Source organism: Drosophila innubila, assembly GCF_004354385.1.
Source record: "Drosophila innubila isolate TH190305 chromosome 3L unlocalized genomic scaffold, UK_Dinn_1.0 0_D_3L, whole genome shotgun sequence".
Taxonomy (NCBI): Eukaryota; Metazoa; Arthropoda; class Insecta; order Diptera; family Drosophilidae; genus Drosophila; species Drosophila innubila.
Window position 1 is genome coordinate 6972329 of NW_022995376.1, and position 16091 is coordinate 6988419.

At 36.3% G+C, this 16091-nt stretch overlaps 1 protein-coding gene and 1 long non-coding RNA gene across 2 annotated transcripts in view; one reads left to right on the forward strand and one right to left on the reverse strand.

Annotated features, from left to right (window-relative positions):
* LOC117788626 overlaps positions 1–16091 on the reverse strand; it is a 68035-nt gene that overhangs the window by 39952 nt on the left and 11992 nt on the right. Inside the window, exon 2 of the long non-coding RNA XR_004617778.1 lies at positions 11148–11188. This is a non-coding gene — a long non-coding RNA (uncharacterized LOC117788626). The remainder of the gene's footprint in view (positions 1–11147; positions 11189–16091) is intronic.
* On the forward strand, positions 8702–9387 carry LOC117788623. Its single transcript, XM_034627443.1, has one exon. The coding sequence runs from the start codon at positions 9018–9020 to the stop codon at positions 9342–9344; it is 327 nt and encodes a 108-aa protein (XP_034483334.1). The 5' UTR covers positions 8702–9017; the 3' UTR covers positions 9345–9387.

The window sequence follows — 16091 nt, forward strand, 5'->3', positions numbered from 1 at the left end:
CAGCAATATTGAAAATTAATATACTTAATTTCACGTTCACCTCGCATTTCAGTCATTTCAACGATTTGTTTATTTTCTACAATATTAAATTCACTTCTATTGTCAAATAGCATTTCTCCAATCTGTCAACCATCTCAAATATGTACACCCTTTTTACTTATTTAATTCTTTTTTCGTATATCTCAAGAATTCTTGTAAGCTACCCACGCCTCTATTCCACTTCGCTTTTGGTTTCAGCGTCGTTTTCGTTTTCGCTTTCCTTTTACATTGCACTACGAGATAATAATCATGGCGAGAGAACTTGACTAGCTTATACCCTGTGAAGTAGGGTTTTGAATAAGTAATAAACTAAAAAATAAGGTAAAATGTACTAAATCATCTTTTCACCCTTTTTTTAAAAAACTTCAAACTGTCATAACTTTATCAAATCTTAACCGATTTTCGTGTTCAATGTCAATTTTATCATTATTTGACCTATAATTTAATTCTGCATCAAAATTGGAATATATAATTTTTTTGCCTTCACTGTCAATTTTTTCCATGCCTACGGTCATTGTAGATTTCTTCGTACTTTCCCATTGTCACTATTCAAAATTTCAAACTGTCATAACTTTATCAAATCTTAACCGATTTTCGTGTGGAATATCAATTTTTTCATTATTTAGCCATTAATTTAATTCTGCATCAAAATTGGAATATATAATTTTTTTGCCTTCACTGTCAATTTTTTCCATGTTTTCGGTCATTGTAGATTTTTTGGTACTTTCGCGTTGTCACTATTCAAAACTTCAACCTGCCATAACTTTTTCAAATCTTAACCGATTTTCGTGTGGAATATCAATTTTTTCATTATTTAGCCATTAATTTTATTCTGCATCAAAATTGGAATATATAATTTTTTTGCCTTCACTGTCAATTTTTTCCATGTTTTCGGTCATTGTAGATTTTTTGGTACTTTCGCGTTGTCACTATTCAAAACTTCAACCTGCCATAACTTTTTCAAATCTTAACCGATTTTCGTGTGGAATATCAATTTATTCATTATTTGACCTATAATTTAATTCTGCATCAAAATTGGAATATGTAATTTTTTGGCCATCACTGTCAATTTTTTCCATGTTTTCGGTCATTGTAGATTTTTTCGTACTTTCGCGTTGTCACTATTAAAAACTTCAAACTGTCATAACTTTGTCAAATCTTAACCGATTTCTATGCGGAATATCAATTTATTCATTATTTGGCCTCTAATTTAATTCTGCATCAAAATTGGAATATATAATTTTTTGGCCATCACTGTCAATTTTTTCCATGCTTTGGTCACTGCCCATTTTCCCCATACTTTCCCGTTGTCACTATTCAAAACTTCAAACTGCCATAACTTTGTCAAATCTTAACCGATTTCCTTGTGGAATATCAATTTATTCATTATTTGGCCTCTTATTTAATTCTGCATCAAAATTGGAATATATAATTTTTTGGCCATCACTGTCAATTTTTTCCATGCTTCGGTCACTGTCCATTTTCCCCATACTTTCCCGTTGTAACTACTCAAAACTTCAAACTGCCATAACTTTATCAAATCTTAACCGATTTTCGTGTGGAATGTCAATTTATTCATTATTTGGCCTCTAATTTAATTGTGCATCAAAATTGGAATATATAATTTTTTGGCCATCACTGTCAATTTTTTCCATGCTTTGGTCACTGTCCATTTTCCCCATACTTTCCCGTTGTCACTATTCAAAACTTCAAACTGCCATAACTTTGTCAAATCTTAACCGATTTCCTTGTGGAATATCAATTTATTCATTATTTGGCCTCTTATTTAATTCTGCATCAAAATTGGAATATATATTTTTTTGGCCATCACTGTCAATTTTTTCCATGCTTCGGTCACTGTCCATTTTCCCCATACTTTCCCGTTGTAACTACTCAAAACTTCAAACTGCCATAACTTTATCAAATCTTAACCGATTTTCGTGTGGAATGTCAATTTATTCATTATTTGGCCTCTTATTTAATTCTGCATCAAAATTGGAATATATATTTTTTTGGCCATCACTGTCCATTTTTTCCATTCTTCGGTCACTGTCCATTTTCCCCATACTTTCCCGTTGTCACTATTCAAAACTTCAAACTGCCATAACTTTGTCAAATCTTAACCGATTTTCTAGTGGAATATCAATTTATTCATTATTTGGCCTCTTATTTAATTCTGCATCAAAATTTGAATATATTATTTTTTTTTGCCCAGTATATTATACCCTCGATGTTTACTATTTGTTACAGGGTATAAGTAATAATGCGCCAAACAATTTTTGCCGACGCCGTAAACTTTCATGTGCCGCCTCCAACATTGTCGTTAAGTTGGTCGTGGTTGGTCGTGGTTGTTGGTGTTGTTGGTGTTGCTGCTGGTAACGTTGCCAACTTTTTGGTCGTGATCTTTCACTCGTAGCGACCAAAAGCGACCAGCGCAACCAACTGTCTGGTCTGGGCAAACACTCGGCATTTAAATTAGCTGTCGTTGTGGGCGCCGCAGTCTACCTGTAGTTGTTGTTGTCATCGTTGTGGTTGTTGTTGCTGCTGCCGCTTTTCTAATTGCTCGCAACGCACGTTTGTTCACGAGGTGGTGGCAAGGGACGTGCCATGGGCTTAGGGCCTAGGTTTGGGTCTGAGTTTTGGTCTGGCTGTGAGTTTTGGTCTGGCTCTGAGTTTGGGCCTCGGTGTGGGCCTGGTTTTTACTGCAACTCACGCATAAATCTCGCAACTATGTCAATCGCATCAAAGTCACGTAATCTGTGTGACATTTTCACCGAATCGTTAAAATTGGAAAATTTATCACCCGTGCGGCAAATTCACCCACCGAATATTTATTTAGTATGTAGATGGCAAACGACACAAAATGCACTTTTGTCGCATGCTGCGAAAATTTGTTTACAGCTCGTCAGTCAGGTAATGTTCAGGTAACTGGCAGCTCATCATTAACACTTCACGGCCAACTCAAATAGCGGATGATTAATGTCAAAGTCGACTAAATTGCCGGCTGCAACATGCAACATGCGACGCGAGGATCGGAGAGGAGAGGAGAGATGTTTTTGCAAATAGCCAATGCGCCATGAAATTTGTAATTAAATTTTATAGCCCTGGTCATTACGTAGATCTGCATTGAACATTGAAAAAAAATAATCTTTAATCAAATTTTTCACATGGCAATATTCGTGAAGCTTGCTAAATTACAACAACATCAGAGACAACAAAAAATAGACATACACAGGAAACAAAATACGCGGCAAAGACGTCAAATTAAAGATGACGAAAAGGCCGCTCAAAAAGCCACATAAATAAAAGGTTAACATACACACTTGTTGGTGATTGTTGTAAGTATTGTAGTTGGCAGAGGTTGTCGCAGTCTGCAAGCCGCCAACACCACAAATTCGTTTTCATTGTCAGCCATTGTGCTGGCAACTTAAAATTCATTTTTGGTTGAATAAAGATTTAAATGTATGAGGAAATATTTTCCACAACAATACTTTACCTATACAAATGATAAAAATACCAATTGCTTCAACTTTTATCAAGAGATTAAACTAAGATTCAAAAGAAATGTTGCATAGTAACGTATTATGTTTTGGCAAAGTTATTAAAATTAAAAGTACAGTAAGATAAAGCGATCTATCTTTGATTTATGATTTTCTGACTGATTTTCACAAGGATATGAATTCATTTTCAACAATATAAAAGTAGTTATCGGTCGAAAGAATTGTGTATTTCTATTCTTAAATATGGTAAAGAAAATTGAAATATCTAAGTGCTGACTATAGACTCTGTAGAGTGGAGTTTCTTGAAGTTAACTTACTTTTCGCTTCAGTTTATTATACCTCTGGTTATTGTTGCCTTGTTTTGTAGCTGCTCGGCAAACACTTTTCAAGTTGTGCGAAACTGGAAATTAAAAACGCTTAATATGCACTTCCGGTGTGGGCGAAGAAGTAACAGCAAAAGAAGAAGAAGAGCAAGGCGACAAAAGTAGAAGGCAAGAGGCAACATCGTCGGCGACTGTTGACGGTCGACTTAACAGTCAGCCAACTTATCAGCGCCATCATCAACAGCAGCAGCAACAACAACAACAACAACAGCTACAATGGCAGGCAGATGGAGCTGAAGAGGGGTCTTTATAGAGGGGGGGAAGAGGCAAGGAAAGGTTATAGCATTGTGAGTTGATATGTTTGCTTTGTTTGTCTTTTGTTTTTTGGCGACTCTTGTTGTTGCTATTGTTGCTGTTGTTGTTGTTAGCTTTGTAACCCTTTTTGCTGCTCTTGGGCTAAAATGTTGTTTACTCTTCGTCATTGTTGTTGCTCGTGTTGTTGTCGCTTTTCTTTTGTTGCAACAGCAACAGCAACAACAACATTGTTGTTTTGTTGTTTTTGTTGGCTGCCTAACATTCACCTACTTTTCACCTTGTTGCTGCCACTTTTGAAAGCAGAATCCAACGCTTGGCCGTGGCATCAAAGCGGACGTGAAGGCTTCAAATGAAATTAGAAGTTGACGCAGTGTAAAAGGCAACAGCAACAACAACAAGAGAAAAAACAACAGCTGGAGAAACAAACAAACAATGCAAAATGCACACAAGACGCTGCTAAAGATTCATTCACAAGCCAACGTTGAAAAAACTGTGAAAAACTGGGAAAAAACTGAGCACTAAGTAGAAAGTTAATTAGGCTTAAATGCGCTAGACAACAACGACGACGACGACGACGACGACTTTTAGAATCTGCGTGCAAAAGCCAATTAAAAATTCTTGTGCTCTGCTTTTTGTTTTCTTTTTTTATATATTTTTATTCATTTTTTGCTAATAATTCTAAATACATGAAGCCAGTCAACAGCTGGAAAGACTAAAAGGCTAAAGCAGCTGCTTGTTAATTAAATTTTATGCAATTCGACAAATGTTCAATTCAAAAAGTTTGCTTCGCATGCAACGAAGCGTGTCAATCAATAGCCAAAAACTTTCATTTTCTTTTCGTTTTGGCCAAAAATTTCTCTTGGCCCAAAGGGCAGAGGCAACAGCAGTGGCAGCAACGCAGTTGACATTAATTGAGCCTATTAAACTGTGCGCTAATAAGTTGAAGAGCTAAGTCTTTCGTATTGTTAGTCCAGCAATCATTTTCCCTTTGCTCTTAACTTTGCAGCTACCAAAAAGCAGTTGTAGTTGTAATTCTAGTTGTTGTTATTGTTGTTGTCGAGCTTGTTGGCCTGTCAGCTGGCTGAATGTGAACGATTAGCACTTGGATTGTTACAAGAGCGTGTGGAACATTTACAACGCCCTTCGTCCAGTTAAAGCCCAAAACTTAAGTTGGCCAGAACGAAGTTCACATGCTCTCTCTCTCTGTCTCTAATAATTATGATAATTTAGGCTGTCTCTAAATTATAGAAATTAGTAGAAATATAAGAATTCCCTGGGCCAAAATATTGATGAATAAAATGGATATCTAATCAATGCTAATTGATATTCATAATTTGTGGCTGGAATCTAAATCAAGTCAACGCCACACATGCTAATTAAGAATTTACGTTTTGTTTTTGTCGCTGTGTGTGTGTGCGTTGCAAACTTCATGACTTCATTATTATACCCTTTCCGCTGGCCATGACTTCAACTTGGGCCCCAAAAGGTCGCCAACAGCGGCAACTAATTTTGGGCTTAACTCTAATCAAAGTTGAGCAGCGCCTAAATTCTCACGGCTAACACATGTGTGTGTGTTTGTGTGTGTGCGTGTGTGTGCGTGCGTGTGTATCTGTGTGAATTGAGGTTGTGTGTAGTTGTTGTTGTCACTGAAAGTCGAGAATGCGGTCTGGTTTTGAACTATCACTAATCCTACCCAGACTCCCCAGAGACCACACACACACACACACGCACACACAGAGACCAACAGGCAACTGGGCAACAATAGCAACAGCTACTGTATGCCAACTTCTGGCATTGTGGTCAATTTACATGTTGCAGCCACTGTTGCATAATTAAAATTTGAAATTAATTTCTTAATTTTGCAGCGCTTTTATTATTAACAGTTTCGAGTTGTCAAAACAAAAGCTTCTCAACATTTGCTTCTCTCATCTCGCCTCGCTTCTCTACAGTTTTCAGTTTTATATTTTTGGTCATTTTGTACAGTTCTCTGTTCCAGTTCTGTTATGCCTTGTTTCCTGTTGGGCTTCGTCCTCTTCGCCTGGTTATTTTTATTATTTATGTGCATTTTGATGTGTCCAGTTATGGGTATTTGTTGTTGTGTGTTCTATTTGTTGCTCCATGTACTTTTGCAGTTGCAAAAATTTTCTGTTATGTTTCCCAAAAATACATTTTTCGTGCCAGTGCAAAAGTTTGTTGTCGGTGCGACGAAGAGGAAGGATGGTTACAATTTTTGCGTATTGTCGGATAAAAATTGTAATGCAGTTGCAGATGACAAACTTTTTAGAGCATCAGCTGACTGTAAATACACAGTTTTATTTTTATCTCTTACTTCACACTCTTTTCTGTGTGTGTTAATTAACAACAAATCTACGTTTAAGCCCTTAAAACGAAGACAATGCTAATATATTGAGATCCCTTGGCATGTGCAAGTTTTATATAAAACAGTTATGAGTTAAAAAAAAGTTAATTCGAGAAAATGATATGAAGAACTCGATTAATTTTTGATATCAGTAAATATTTTGTATAGCGCATACTTGAAACGGGATGCACTTTTATTTTAAATTGTAACTCATATATTAGTTATAATAAGAATCACATATCTAAGATAATAACTAAAATTAATAATAGAATAATAAGTAGCAATTTTTATCAACAAATTATGTTTTAGCATTAAAAACTGTTATTATTTATTATACTCAGATTTTTAAATTAAAATGTAAATTCAATTATTATTTCAAAAAATTATTGTGTTAATCAAAATCATAACTTAAATATTATTGGAAAAAATTAATCAAAATTTAAGTTATATTTTTATATATTTGTTAAAAATCTAAATTAATTGTATAATGTATTTTGTATTTCTTTTATTTAAAAAAAAAAAAAAAATACTTGTAACTAGTGCGCTGATTAGTTTGCGGCTACATTTACTACATATTTAGCTCGCGAGACAAACAATTGCAGATACATTTGTATCTGTATCTTAGCATACGTAACTGTACACGCCGAAGGTGAACCCATTAGCAACACTATCTCATCTCAATTTCCGCATATGGCTGGAAAATACAGTTCCGATCTACGTACGAAGCGTGTTGAACGTTGAGCGTTAAGCTGCCTTAATGAGGCGTTCAATGCTGACGTAATGCACGCACTGCCAGAAGGCCTATAGCCCAGGGCCTGGCTCTAACTCTGGCTCTGGCTCTAACTTGCCAAGTGCTCATTGTGTGTAAATTTGTTACCATTTTTTGTGTGTGTTTGTGATTGTGTGTTACCCTCGTAGTATTGCACATAAAAGGTAATTTCTAATTTGCTGGTGTTTTATTGTTTCTTGTGCGCAGTTTTATGGAGGTAACAACGTCGACAGCAACAACAACCACAGCAACAACAAGACGACGCTGACTTATGCAATGGACGCAGGCAGCGGCGCATGCGCTCAAATTACATGGCAGCTGTGGCAGAAGACTCTGCCACACAACTCTGCACTCTGCTCGTAAAAGCATAACGGCGTTCATTAATCATGCAATCCACGTCCGAAATGAAAACGAGGCTAGAACCAAAGTAGCTGCAACGACAACAGCAATAGCAACAGCAACAACTACACGCAACAGCAGCAGCAGCAAAAGATGTGGTTGTTGTAGTTGAAGTAAAAACTGTTCCATCGACAACTTCTGCCAATTAGCAGCAACATGCAAAGCGCATTTGCAAATGGCAACGCGACTCTGCGACTGCGACTGAGACGCTGCCATGGGGCATGCAACACGAATGCAGTACTACTATTCGAGTAGTACAATTTTCAAGAGCGCCATCATTTTCCACTAACCAACCGAGCTGTCCATATTAGATTGTGATTAGTCTTTAGCGTTCAACTTTAACTTCAATAGAGGCATAAACTTGATTGGCCACACTATTAAATGGCTTTGTTTTTATAGCCCTTTGTGAGCGACTAAAAAACCAATTTGAAACCCTAAACTCTACCGTGGGCTTAAATGAAGAGTACTTTAGAATTATACAGAAAATGCTAAAGGAAAAGAAACAAAAAAACTGCACAACTCTAGTCTTGAAATTGCCTTAACCTTGGTTAACCTTGTCTCTTGTCTATGACAAACTGGAAAACTAAAGAAAGTCTTTAAGATATAATCGTATATCTTGTAGAAGTTATACTATGGTAGTTTCTACTTCAATCGCCATTTTATTTTTAATGAACTAAATTATTAATTTTATATATTTGTAGAGAAAAAAAAATAGTTCGAAATTCCAAATAATTTAAAGCTTAAGAACCTTAGATCATCTAGCTAATGGACTAAAGTGATATTCAATTGATATTCATATTGTAATAGAAGCAGAGGTGCAATAATTTCCCAAATCTTAAATATCCATAAGATATCAAATATCCACAATATATTTTTTAGTTAACTAGATAAGGAAAATATTTAATAGTGTTTGCTTAACTCAGACCTCTACTAGACAATGGAAAATATGTCTTAATATTATTTCTGGACCAGAATTAAGTAACTTAAAGTCATTTCTAGTTTTCTGTACATTTTATCAAGGCATAAATAATTTTTGTCTGTTTAACTTTTGGCCCAATTGCGTACCTGTTGAAAGTTACCTAAGCATACGTTAAGGAGGAGGAGTTTCTAGCACGTGTGCCATTGATATTCAAATCCTGACTGTCTACCTGTATGTGGCTGCATATCAGCTTGCCAACCTGCTACCTGTGAGCATTTAAAATCCTGCCACTGCCGCACAGATTGCATCATTCGGGTGTAGACAAGCCAAACGGAAGCACTCTGATTTGAGCAAAGCAATTGCAAATACGAATACGTATACATAGAGCAGGATAATGTCGGAGAGTAGTACGTGCAACAAGCAATGCAATGGCGTTGAATCGGTCAGTTATGCATTGTATATGCATCGGCAGGAGTTGCAGCGCCCAAAGCGTTGCCGTCGCCTCATGCGAGTGGCAAGCACCAAGTTGCAGCTGACAAATGAGCTGATCTCGTTGCAGCAACGCCAATGGGAACTGGAGGCGCCCAGCTATCAGCAGCGTGCGGCATTAAATCGTGAGCGCCAATACCGTGATCTATTAAAGCACAACATGCAACAGCAGCTGCTGAAGCAGCAACACAAACAGCGCCAACATCTACAGGCAACACTCAACAGACACTAGAAACGAGAACTGAGAAACGAAAAGTAAATGTTGACTACATATCCATAGATAGATTGTTCAATTCAATTCAGTCCAGGGCACGCCAGGGACTTTAAGCTTTAGTTTCAGATTAAGTTAAAGTTTAAGCGATAAGCAATAAAGTTGCATAAATCATCAAACGAAACAAATCGCAGTGAAATGGTTTTGGATGGTGTGAAATAGGAATGAGTATCGATATCAATACTGAAGATTGTCAACAGCAAATTATTTAGGTTATATGTATGATAGGGTTGGACAATGGCATTTAATTTAGCCACTAAAATTATAAAATATTGTGTGAAAATTTCAGCCTTCTAGGTCTTAAAGTTTGGACTGTGCAATGATCAGTGAGTCAGTGAATGCGGACAAAGCATTTTATATTTATAGAAAAGTTAAAGTTTTAAACACTGTCGTCCAAAAGTAGGATAAAGTAGTAAAAAAAAATACTTTTTCCTGTTACATACGTCTGAGTAAATCAGACTTTGGCAATACATAAAACAAGTGATCTTTATTGTTATAAAATTGTAAATTTTGATTAAAAATATATACCATTTAACAAAAAAAAAAAAAAAAACATGTACTAGAACTTTTAAGCCTACTTTAGTCTACTTTCGGCAATACTGGTCCAAAAATCAAATCTAATATATATATATATGGATATAATCGATATTTAATTTCAAAAAACTAAGTATTTAACTAAAAATCCAAATAGCTAATTTAAAACCTTGTTTTCTGATGAAGCTATAGTTTTTTATGTTTATTGGTCGACTGCTTTTGGTAGATGTTGTATAAATGAAGATAAAGTGGAGTATCGAAAAATATCAAATCCCATCCCTAGAGTGAACACAGAAGTGTTTGGCATCTGACACCAGTCAATGGAGGGAGGGACAACGGGGCAGGTGGCAACTGACAGGCCGAAAAAAGAGCGTAAAGCTAAAACCAACCGCAGTTTTAGAGAACAACAACAACAGCAACAGCAACAGCAACTGGCAAGTTTTTCAATTTCCTGCAACCATTACGCAGTGTGTGAGAAGTACAAGTACGAATAGTGTGAGTAGTGTGAGTACTCGCAGTTCCATTCGTTTTAGTCACTGTACTCGTAGTTCCAGCTGCTGCTCCTCTGGGCCATTGACGTTTCACGCGGTTCTCGCACGGCCTTTTTTCTCGCTTGATTTGTCACACACACACACACAGATATAGTGAGTTCCCCAACGGAAAAGTAAACCTGTCCGTCTGTCCGTCTGTCCATCTGTCCGTCTGTCCAACTGTCTCTCTCAGTGCCGTTGAGAACCGGTATCTGTTTGCCAGGCAAAATGCGGCGCTTTCTTTTTGCCCAATGCCACTGCAACAAGCGGGTTACTTTTGGGGGGGGGGAGGGAGGCACAATGACGTTACGCTTTGCGTCTCATCTTAGCACAGGCGCACTTGTATTTAGTTGCAGTTACCCCCCACCCTTCATTCTCCATCCAATCTTGTCTCACGACTTTGTCTCTGTCGCTTGTTTGTTTGCTATTCTAAGTGCTGGTCTGAGTATTCAGTGTTTTTACTCGTTTTGGAGGTTTTTCTTTCGTTATCTGCTTCTCTTTCTTTGAGTTGGCATGTTGGTTATTTATGCGTCTTGCTGTCCCAATTCTTGAAGAAAAAAAATACTGCAGCTTCGCATATGTGCAACTGTGTGCGGTTATTCCATTTTCCAAGAGTCTGTCAGCTTTTTAATAAGCATCCAAAAAAATGGTAAAAGAAAACAAAGTATTTTCCATCCCTTACTACAAAACCAACACTCACCTTGTGCTATCAATCCACAGTTTGGCCTTTAAAGCAGCTGCCTGAAAATAAAAAGCATAAAACGTTAGTTTATTATTTAAACCAAAATCAATATGGAATATGGCGCTGACAATGGCGGAACGTAACGCATAAAAGTCAACAATGGCCGACATAAATTTAATGCTTTTAAAATGGTTTTTCAAAACCCATTTTCGTATGCATATATATCGATATATATCTGGTATAAAAATGCTGTCCAGCGTGCATGACAGCAGATAAAATATAATGCAAATATTATTGTTTTCTTTTTTGTTATTCATAATCGTTGCAAGTCCAATACAAACACAACGCCTGACACTCAACGAACATTGACTGTGGTGAACGTTCGCTCAATTTCGAAGCCTTTCTATGCAATTCTCATGACTCTGTGACTAGTGACTATTTCTCTGTCTCTCTCTGACTTGCAATATTGCAATTTGCTGTTTTGAGAAAAACTTAAATTTTTTTTCTTTAGAAAAACTGTCTTAAAGTTGTGAAAGTTTTCCAACTGTGCTACCTTTCTAGGCAATTTACATGAACTTCGTTCGGTGAGCGTCGTGAAGTGTAAATGTTGTAAAAAGGCACTTAAGTCATTGTTGTTGCTTTTCAAGCTAAGAAAGCAGAAATTAAAATATTTATTTCAGAAATAAAAATATTTATTTCGGAAACTTATATATTTGTTTGGGAAATTAAAATATTTATTTGAAAAATTAAAAGGGTTTTTTTAATGATTTTGAAAGCGTTTATTTCCACTTTCAAAATTGTATTTATAAAAAAAATCTAATTTTTGTTTAGTTTATTAAAAGTCATTTCAAACATTTCATTTAATTTCAAACTGAAGTCAAAAATATTATATTGTGTATATATTATGTGAATATTTAAATTTAAAAAATTTAAGTATAAATGGATTGTTAATATTAAGTCTTGATAAAAGTTTCTTTAACGGTTTTTGGTTAGTTATTACAAAAATATTGTTTTAATAGTAGTTACATTGAACATTACGAAAACTCTTAGCATTTAATCATTTAATCATTCAGGAGGAATATTTAGAGCATTTAAAATCAGAGAATAATATTTATTTATTTTTTTCCTTATCTTTCACCTCAATATTCATTACTTTCTCTCTTTATATTTTATTGTGAGGATAAATAATCAGACTACACGTGTTTAATAAGTAAATAATAACCAGCTATTTATCAATTTCCTAATTCAAGGATACATCGCTTGTCTTCACACTGTGTATTCACTGTACTGTGCTGAGTCTTTTACACCTTGTTGTGCCCGTGACTAAATGTCAGGCGATAAACCGCACCACCTGCCGGCCTGACTGCCTCCCTGCCACCTTGCACCACACAAATGCCACTCAGTCAGCCGTAGTAGAACAAAGGCAGCTCTCAGTCCTTCCACCATCTCCCTCTACCTCTACCTCTCCCTCCCTCTCTCTCTCTCTCTCTCTCTCTCTCTCTCTCTCTCTCTCTCTCTCTTTCTCTCTCATACACACACTGTGTGTTGTTTTTGCTCTTCCTATGATAAATATATAGATATATAACATTTACTCGTATTTTCGCACTTGAGTTTTTGTATTGCATTGAAAAATTTTGTGCGTGTCAGCAACGGCAACAACAACATTAGTAACAAAAACAACAACAGCAACAACATCAGCGACAGCAGCTGTGTTGGCCACTAAACAACAACAACTGTAATAATAGCAACAATAACAGCTAACAAACAAAAACCAAAAACAAAAACATAAAACAAACAACAACAAAACAACATAACAACCCAACACTTTTATTGGAGTACTACTACTACAAAGTGTGGGCGTCAAGGGAGCAACTGTTTGAGGGGCAGGGGCAGGGGGAGGGGGGCGTGGCACACAACAAATAAACAATTGCAATTGTACGCTGGTTGTAATTCGGTGAGCGGCTAAATCGTCTGTAAATACTTTTGTACAAGTTAACAGTTATAAATGGGCTTTTTATGAGTTGTGTGTGCGACAATATTTGTGAGTCAGTGTTGTGTAGAGTTTTTGTGAGTGTTGTAATATGAAATAAATGGGGGAATTTTCAGAGCAATGGCTTACAGTGATAGCACATTGAACAGCTCCACATTTCTCATGTTGCAACAATTGGAAATGGTAACAGACAAATGGACAAATGGACAGACTGGACAGCTTTGATGCTTAGAAAGAAAGTCAGCCGAGGGAAATGTGTTCAGTTGGAGTACTACAAACACTTTGCTTATGTCTCTGTCTGTCTGTCTGTCTGTCCGTCTGTCTGTCTCTCTGTCAAGTGAAATCGCCTGTCCATGTCCAGTTGCAACTGTAGCTCTCCAGCTGCCACCAGATGCTGCCACAGCGAGCTGGCTTTGTCTGCCACTTGTCTGGCCAAGTGGCAATGTTGTTATTGTTACGATTTATGGCATACGCACATAGATCACCGTTGCATGCCGTGAATTCACCCACCTCGTCAGCTCTACAGCTCTTCAGCTTTTGCAGCTCACTTCATTTGCAGCTTCAGGTTTGTTGGGGGATTTTCTATTGATTTTTTCCTTGGTCGTGTCATGTTTTCTATTTGCCGTTGCTGATTTTCCACACACAACCATAATAATAATAATGCAATGCAATGAAAATCATAAAAGTCAACAGCAACAGCAACAACTGCATCTCAGTTGGCCATGGCCACATTACTTGGCCAACAGTTTGCTTCATTTGCCGGCTTCATTAGGAACATTTTAGCGCTTTCGTCTCAAAAGCGTATAGTAATTAAGTATAATTATAATTATAATCATTTGCTTATAATGAGGTTAACGCTGCATTTGGTTGACAGGTGAAAGAGTTGCAACCCGCTGGCTAAGGAAATTCAATTTTGGCCAATTGCCTAGACGGTGGTCAGTCGTCAGTTGTCAGTCGAGAGTCGCCCTGTGGGTGGTCACTTTGGTTTGGGCCATTAAAAACATTGGTTGCACTTTTTAACGAGCAGTGAAAGTACAAATTCAACAAAGCGCACTGAAAACTTTGCATGAATAAACAAAAGTCACAGACAAAACACATTCGAAATGGACGACACGCCCTTTTCTGTTTCTTTTTCTGTTTCTCTACTTTTTTTTTGTTTGGTTGCTCACAGCAGAAATCAAAACTGCAACATTGCAACAAAAGTAATGCAAAATTAAATGCAAAAAACAATCAACCAAACAAAGAGACAGAAAGAGAAATGAGACGGCGGGACTGACTGACAAAGCAGACACAAAGACAGATAAACTGAGGACAGACAGACAGACAGACAGACAGACAGACAGACAGACAGACGGACAAACAGGCAACAAATGTCGACAGCCGCAGAATTCAACAAGCAAATTTACAACAACACGAGGAAACAAACAAAAAAGGCGAGTTTGCTCGAATGAGGAATACCCTGTAAAGAGTAAAAATACTCTCCAAAGTGCTCGCCTTATAAATAATTTGTTGGAGACTTAATAAATTAAAATCTGTTTACTGTCTGAAGAATATGGATTTTTTACAATAATCAAGGTCTTATTTTTAAAGTGCTTAACATAAAAGTTAAGAAAAACACTAAAAAATAATTATGCATACAATAATATAATTAAAAATTCTATATTTATATCATTGTTTGTTCTCAACAGTTAGCAATTCAAACAGTCAAAACAATAATTAAAGATCTATTCACCAGTTAATACAGATTATCTATAAAAAATATAGTCAGATTTTAACATTTAAAAAGATAATCACAGCTTGTTAGCACTTCTCTACATATACTCTATAATCTATAGGGTATTGAATCAAAAAACACTGCGCTACAAAAGACAACAAATATTTATTATTACATTTACATGGTTACATGGCAATGCACATTTCTTTTGTGATTGTATGCTTTTGCATTGTTGCATTCAAATGCTCTATGCCAAGACCGAATACTGAATGAGTTTTCATTTGAATCAAACGACCTCCCGTAGTTAGAAAGAAGAGGAAGAAGAAGAAGTAGAAGTTGAAGGTCTTGTCTCTTCTCCCTTGATTGGATTGCTATGCAAATTAGTCGCTTAGCATATGCATAACTGCAGATCTAATGTCCATCAACGGTTTTCTGTTAATGTCAAACAAATCTAACTATATGACATAGACGAAACTAAGAAATACGCAGAGATCGATAAAAATTGGAAGAATGCTATTAGTCAACTTTATTTCTATAGGTAGCAAAATGTGGCAAATTAAGATTAACTAAGAACTGAAAAAGAGAGAAAGACAGAATAGATAGTTAAAAAGTTAGAATAGAACCTGTTTTAGTTCATTAGTAAATGAACAATATGATTAAACTGTGAGCTGAATTTTAAGTTCGTTTCTCGCGTTTGTCTCATTTCAGCAAATAAATAAATTATAATAAATAATTTTAAATTTTCGTGCTCGTTATTGGAAGAGCATCCAATTTGTGTGTTCTGTTAGATGACGCACACATTGATTTATTTTGTTGTATTTTTACTGGCTTTTCAATTTGTTGTTAAATGCAATAAAAGTGCATTTTGTCTGCAATTCATTGATTGAATGCGTCGCATCGCAACGAGGGGTCTGCCCCTCTTTTGAGGGGATTGAGAGGGGGGTATTGATACTGTAAGCGAACTGGGAGTATACGGGATTTTATTTTTTGCACCCCAACGATTTTAATTATATTTTACGTCAATTGTAAAACTGTAAATTGCATAAAACGAGGCGAAACAAGAAAAACCATTTTACATTTAATTAATTGAAAAATATGTGGGTGTTTCGTGTGTGTGATTGTGTGGCGTAATGTGTATGTGTGTGTGTGTGTGAGAGTGATTGTCAGCCAAAATGACCGAAATGGCAATTGGACAGGCCTTAAGTGCTCAAAAGGTATGCGACAGTCTGATAAGAGAGCGGCCCTTTCGCAAACGTGG